Source organism: Syngnathus leptorhynchus, chromosome 18, assembly GCF_054491065.1.
Source record: "Syngnathus leptorhynchus isolate UIUO chromosome 18, UIUO_Slep, whole genome shotgun sequence".
Classification (NCBI taxonomy): Eukaryota; Metazoa; Chordata; class Actinopteri; order Syngnathiformes; family Syngnathidae; genus Syngnathus; species Syngnathus leptorhynchus.
Window position 1 is genome coordinate 2,208,127 of NC_141212.1, and position 6,898 is coordinate 2,215,024.

Here is a 6,898-nt window from a genome sequence, read left to right on the forward strand (position 1 = left end):
AAAACAAACAAAAAAAACATGATGCAAAGTTTCATAAGCTGTTCACTTTGGCAGTTTGGACCCTCAAATATAGCATTATTTCCCAGGACTTTGTTGAAATATGACCTATAGAAGTAATAAATCTAACAAAGGGCAAAAGTATGACCTGTAAATGTGCAAATATAAACGTAAACGTGCCTCTGCAGAGAGGCAGATCCAATGTACTGGGACAGGTCTCAGTTAGACCCAGTAGAGGGCGCTACAGCCCCTCTTGCATTGTATGGCGACTTTAAAATACTATTACATTATTTGCCAGGCATAATACCTGCAAAGTTTCATGAGTTTTTGTTCATGCATAATGTTTCAAAAATTATTTTCTTTCCGGGGATAAATGGGAATCCATAGAAAAACAATGATGACCTTACAGCGGTCTCTTTGCATCGTATCGGTCCCCCAAATATATATGTTTTTCCCAAAAGCAACGAATTCTGTACTTGGGATTGTTTTTCCGAAAAATAAATGTACACTGGCGAGTATTTGACTGATATTACGTGTTCGTAATAAAGGGAACGCGACTTCCGTCATTTACTGTCTCTTTAAATGTGGCGGGCTGCCCTGTTGTTGCTGTGCTGGAAACCCCGTATAGCCTGTTGGGGCTCAAGATGGCTGAATACTCACGGGGGACTGTTAGCAAATATCCGAGCAAGACATCGGGAATGAATGGCAAATAGCAATGCGGTGTAAAGCAAAACGCTCGAAGTAATTTGACGCTCACGACTTGTTGCTTTGCATTATTTTTGGCATGTATAAGTACCAGAAAGGAGAGAGTTTTCTCTCCGCGGCCCCGAGCCAGAACATGGCGGAACACTTTGGGAAGAAATAGCAGCTAGCGCTAGCCAGCTGGCGCATTATTGAGTAACATTGTTTAGCATCAAAACAAACGATCAGTACTGCCCGCAAGTGTGAGAATAATGTTTTCGGTGTGCAGCTGGGGTAATTTTGACTTAATACGGTCAATATACGAATTGCTTGGATTTGGTTTACGAGGAGGCAAGTCAACTCGTTAGCATTGCTATTCGCTAACGTTGCGTGTGTGTGTGTGTTGAGCGCAACTAACAACGGGGGGAGAGTGTTTGGGGGATCATTTGGTCGACTTCTGGATTTATTCTCACATTTAAAGGCACGTCATTAATGTCACCATATCGCGGTGTTGATGTTGTGTAAACTCCCACCACGTCCGCGTTGTATATTTAACATGTTTTGTTGTTATTACTCATCACGTTGGCTTTTATGTAATACGCGGTAATACAAATCTTTCAGTGGAAATAAGATAGTGTAAATACATTGGTGTGAATATAAAGTTGCACTTGCGACGGTGGAAGAATTGTCAGGTCATCTGACAAGCTCGTAAAATAGATTGGTGGACCCGGTCCAAGAGGTGACTTGGACGTTGTGGCGTTACTAAGGTGAAGCAGGTACCCCTGTAACAGCCCATCACGGGTTGGGTTGAAGGTGGGGACCGCTCACGACCACCTGCCAGGATGACGGACACTCGACGAAGAGTCAAAGTTTATACCCTCAATGAGGACAGACAGTGGGACGACCGCGGTACCGGACACGTCTCGTCGGGGTATGTGGACCGACTGAAAGGCACGTCTCTCGTGGTGCGAGCCGAAAGTGACGGTGAGTACGTTTGGTTTGCATATCCACACCTTGACTTGAATAATATTTGTGTAAAAATCTGATTTGGTTTCTCCGTTTGTTGCACTCAAGGTTCTCTACTACTGGAGTCCAAAATAAACACAAACACAGCGTACCAGAAACAGCAGGTGGGTACTTTTTGTGAAGTTCAAGTGCAGTGTTTTGTTTATTGACATATGCATGTGACACTTTGCTTCTCTCTCTCTCTCTTTTTTTTTTTTTTGACAGGATACGCTGATCGTGTGGTCAGAGGCTGAAAACTATGATTTGGCCCTCAGCTTCCAGGAGAAAGCCGGCTGTGATGAAATCTGGGAGAAAATTTGCCAGGTAGCTGCAAATGTCCCCTCTTTTACCTAATTAGTACAGAAAAAAGTGAATTGAAGGCAATTTTCTTTCTCAAGGTGCAAGGAAAGGACCCGTCTGTGGACATCACCCAAGATGTTGTGGATGAGCTGGAAGAGGAACGCTTCGATGACATGTCATCGCCCGGTTTGGAGCTGCCGCCGTGCGAGTTGACTCGTCTGGAGGACTTGGCGGAACTGGTGGCCTCCTCGCTGCCTTCGCCGCTACGGCGCGAGAAACTGGCGCTGGCCGTCGAGAACGAGGGCTACATCCGCAAACTCCTGGAACTGTTCCGCGTGTGCGAGGATCTGGAGAACCGGGAGGGACTGCACCACCTCTACGAAATCATCAAAGGCATTTTTCTACTCAACCGCACGGCGCTCTTCGAGGTCATGTTCTCGGACGAGTGCATCATGGACGTCATCGGCTGTCTGGAATTTGACCCGGCGCTCCAGCAGCCGCGGCGGCACCGCGAGTTCCTCACCAAAACGGCCCGCTTTAAGGAGGTGATCCCCATCTCGGACCCTGAACTGCGTCAGAAAATCCACCAGACCTATCGGGTGCAGTACATTCAGGACATGGTGCTGCCCACGCCCTCTGTCTTTGAGGAGAACATGCTGTCCACCCTGCACTCCTTCATCTTCTTCAACAAGGTGGAGATTGTGGGCATGCTTCAGGTGGGTTGGCGTCATCCATGACAATTTTAGGGTGAAATAACTTCTGACCCTGGGAGTGTTTTTATGATCACGTGACCTTGAGTGTAAAGTGTGCGTGTGTGTGGTTGTCTCCATAGAGACCAGGAAGTGTTGTGCAAACCTGTCATGTCGAATAGAAAACTGAAGTGTGTGTGTGTGTGTGTTTGCTGTTGTCTCAGGTGAAGTTGCCTTGACGACAAATGTGGATTGAACTCAAGCACACGGATTGTTCATGCAGTACTTGCGGACAAAATGTGAATTGAGTTCGTGCAAAAATAAAGTTGAATCTCTGCTCAGATTATAACCCAAAGCCATAAATTGTGATTTGTTTGCTTTTTCTCCTGCCACGTTCGGAAACGAGCCCAATGATATTATTTTTACGATTGATTGATTGATGGTTCTCACTTTTCCTCCTCTTCTCCGATGACAGGACGATGAGAAGTTCCTGACAGATCTTTTTGCACAGCTAACAGACGAGGCGACAGACGACGACAAAAGACACGAACTGGTATGACAGTTTTCAGTTTAAGCGCCGATTGTGGGTTATTTTTTATTTAACAGCGTCTTTTTTTTTTTTTTTTGCTTGGCAGGTTAACTTCCTGAAGGAATTCTGCGCGTTCTCACAAACATTACAACCTCAAAACAGAGATGCCTTCTTCAAGACACTGTCGAATATGGGCATTCTTCCCGCACTGGAGGTCATACTGGTGAGTGAAGACAACTCAACGGCCATTTTAGCAATCCCGTTTACACTATTGGGATTACGCTAAATTCATGATGCCTTTATTTGTGACGCAGGGAATGGATGACGTTCAGGTGCGGGGGGCGGCCACCGATATCTTCTCTTATCTGGTGGAGTACAACCCCTCCATGGTGCGGGAATTTGTTATGCAGGAGTCTCAGCAAAATGATGACGTGAGTCCTCGCCACGATTGCAAACCGGCCAAAATTAGAGTTGTGTTCTTAAATTTTTTTTCTGGGACGTTTGCAGGACATCCTACTGATCAACCTCATCATCGAACACATGATCTGTGACACGGACCCCGAGTTGGGTGGGGCCGTGCAGCTGATGGGTCTGCTCCGAACGTTGGTCGATCCCGAGAACATGCTGGCTACTGTGAATGTGAGTTTGGTGCTTTCGTAGCGTCTCAACATAAAGATGCTTTACACCAGTCCCTCCGTCTACTTCCAGAAAACGGAAAAGACGGAGTTTCTCAGCTTCTTCTACAAGCACTGCATGCACGTCCTGTCAGCTCCGCTATTGGCCAACACCACCGAGGAGAAGCCGAGCAAAGGTAGCGACCGGATTCCCTCCGTGCGAGGTGCAAAGTGCGCCAACTGAAATGTCCTCCCTTCTCTTAGATGACTTCCAAACCTCGCAGTTGTTAGCGCTCATTCTGGAACTGCTCACCTTCTGCGTGGAGCACCACACCTATCACATCAAGAACTACATCATCAACAAGGACATTCTCAGGAGGGTCCTGGTGCTCACAGCATCTCAGCACGCCTTCTTGGGACTATGTGAGCTCACGCTAGATCTTTTTTTTAAGGCGTCCAGTCGTTTTCTAAATTATCTTCCTGCGTCGCTCGCGCCAGGTGCCCTGCGCTTCATGCGGAGAATCATCGGTCTGAAAGATGAATTCTACAACCGCTACATTATGAGAAACTTTCTCTTTGAGCCCGTGGTGAAGGCCTTTCTCAAGAACGGCTCGCGTTACAATCTCATGAACTCGGCCATCATCGAGATGTTTGAGTATGTCCGTGTGGTGAGTAGTTTGTTTTGGTCAATCTCCTTGGGAAAAAAACAAAAAAACAATATCAAATAATAAAGACTTTTAGGGTGTCAATGATTTGAATGCATATTAATTTGTATGGTGCATTTCCCCCCTCCTCTTTTTTTCTTTTTGCTCTCCTCTTCTTGCGCCCCCATATCACGACCCCCGCCCTCCCTCTCCTCTTTTCCATTGCCTCTAGGAGGATGTGAAATCTCTCACCGCTCACATCATTGAGAATTATTGGAAGGCTCTGGAGGACGTGGACTATGTCCAGACCTTCAAGGGCCTCAAGCTGCGTTACGAACAGCAGCGTGAGAGGCAGGATAACCCCAAACTAGACAGGTAGAGATGACACCTGGACAATTTCTGCCCAAAATATTTGCAAAAAAAAAATGTAACTTCATTATCGTTCCATTAGCATGCGCTCCATCCTGAGGAACCACCGCTTCCGTCGCGACGCACGCACGCTGGAGGACGAGGAGGAGATGTGGTTCAACACGGACGAGGAGGACCTCGAGGATGGCGAGGCTGTCGTGCGTCCCTCGGAAAAGATGAAGAGCGAGGAGGACCTCATGGAGCCTATAAGCAAATTCATGGAGAGGAAAAAATGCAAGTCACTTACTTAAAAAAAAAACAACACTTTTATTGATGCATATTTCTGCTATTAATTGAATAAATGAGCAGAATTTTGTTCCATTTTCTCTTCTCAAAACCAAAATGGAAGGTCTTACTTGGCATCTGTATTCCATCTGTGCCCGCAGTGAAAGACACCGACGACAAGGACGTTCTGGGGAAGTCGAGCTTGTCGGGCAGGCAGAACCCGAGCTTCAAACTCTCTTTCTCCGGCGCCACCAAAACCAGCCTGTCAAGCCCGCCGTCGTCCGGCTCCCTGAACCCAGGTTCTCCCGGCTCACCGGAGTCTCCAAGCTCGGGAACGCGGAGCTCGGGCGCCACGCCAGCGGTAACCACAAAAGTGTGTCGAAATAGCACATTTTTCTTTTTTTAATTCCACTTGTAGAAAATGCTAATTCCTTGTCTTCCGTAGGGAGGATTAGTGGGACTGGTGGACTATCCCGATGACGACGAAGACGAGGAAGAGGACGAGGAGGAGGACGGCGAGAGTAAAGACGACCCCCTGCCGCCTTCGAAAAAGTCCAAACTGAACTCCTAAAAAAAGACACGCCGCCATTTTCCCTTTGCGCTCCAGTCAGACGTTTTCAGCAATTTCTTCTTCACACGGGAACGATCAACCCTCAACAAACGGAATGAATGAAAAGCCGCACTCTGCCGCCGCCAGAGGAGGAAACGGGACGCCAATGGGTTCTTCTTCCTCCTCCCCCTCACCTTCGATCAGCCCGATTCAAACAAGTGCCAATCATACGAGCGGGAGGGAACCGCGTCGGACGGCATGGACGTCAAGTCGAGGCGGAGGAATGGCCGCGCCGTGAGACAAGCGCTGGAAATGACCACATGAAAAAAAAAAAAAAAGAAAACAAACAAAAAAACATGTATATGCAGACTGAAATCCCCCAAGAGCTTGCGCACTTGGATCATAATCCCACTGCCCCCCACCCCACTCAGGGAAGGACATCATTTGGCCAAATGGTTCAGCCAATTCAGACCCACACACTCAAACCCCTCTCCAGAATCTTCTTCTCGTTCTTTTCTTCCTCTCCTCCTCGTCCGTTGCGTTCGTGTCCTTTAAGTTAGCATCGAGGACCAGACAAAAGAGAGACGTCTTTTCTTGTAGTTTGATCATGTCGTCAGTGTTGTCGTTCTCCGGCAGACGTTTGGTTCTTCAAAAGAGGAGAAAGGAGGAAAAACAAACAAAAAAAAAAAGCCAGCATTTTGTTTATTTCATTTTCTCACTTTGTCTCACAAACCCTTCTCTTGTTTTGTTTTTTGTTTTTTTCCTCTCCCTCTTTACGTTTTTGTAAATGACGACAAAAAAAAAAGACCTGCCTTTAAACGTTCAGGATGTTTTCAGTCACACTTGAACAGGTTTTTAAAGACCTCAGTAGGTGAGCTAGTTTTACCATTTTTGCCCTTTGAAACTGCAGATTTTTTGGAGAAATTTGTAATCCCGTCTTGATTAAAGATTGAGTGGAATTCTAGATATGATGTATTTTGTCATATCTTCTCATTTTTGTTTCCTTTTACATGAGTGTACACTTAGTTGTTCAGAATACTTGGGACCATTAAAAATAACTTTGCTGTAAGGTGTCCTACTACCGTGTGTCCTCAAGTGTCTCCATGTCGTGGCACAGTTTTTAAATCAGGATTCTTCAAAGTTATTATTTTGACGCCACGCGGACCCAAACGTGTTCAAATAAATGCCCATAGTAACACAACTAAGCAATAAATAGTTGACATTGAAGCACGGACTTGCAGGTTCACTTTATGTCC

The 6,898-nt window shown here is 46.4% G+C and overlaps 1 protein-coding gene across 2 annotated transcripts; it reads left to right on the top strand.

Moving 5' to 3' along the window:
• Positions 1-605: 605 nt before the first annotated feature.
• Positions 606-6,606, top strand: ppp4r3a (protein phosphatase 4 regulatory subunit 3A). 2 transcript variants are annotated; one of them, XM_085937905.1, is made up of 15 exons: positions 606-1,662; positions 1,753-1,808; positions 1,909-2,007; positions 2,082-2,699; positions 3,148-3,225; positions 3,308-3,424; positions 3,516-3,632; positions 3,709-3,840; positions 3,910-4,012; positions 4,080-4,238; positions 4,314-4,483; positions 4,692-4,834; positions 4,911-5,101; positions 5,254-5,465; positions 5,538-6,606. In XM_085937905.1, the coding sequence occupies exons 1-15, from the start codon at positions 1,521-1,523 to the stop codon at positions 5,661-5,663; spliced, it is 2,463 nt and encodes an 820-aa protein (XP_085794031.1). In that variant the 5' UTR covers positions 606-1,520; the 3' UTR covers positions 5,664-6,606. The 2 variants fall into 2 exon arrangements, with proteins under 2 accessions (XP_085794031.1, XP_085794032.1); XM_085937906.1 differs by having other exon boundaries at positions 4,695-4,834.
• The last annotated feature ends 292 nt before the right edge of the window (positions 6,607-6,898 follow it).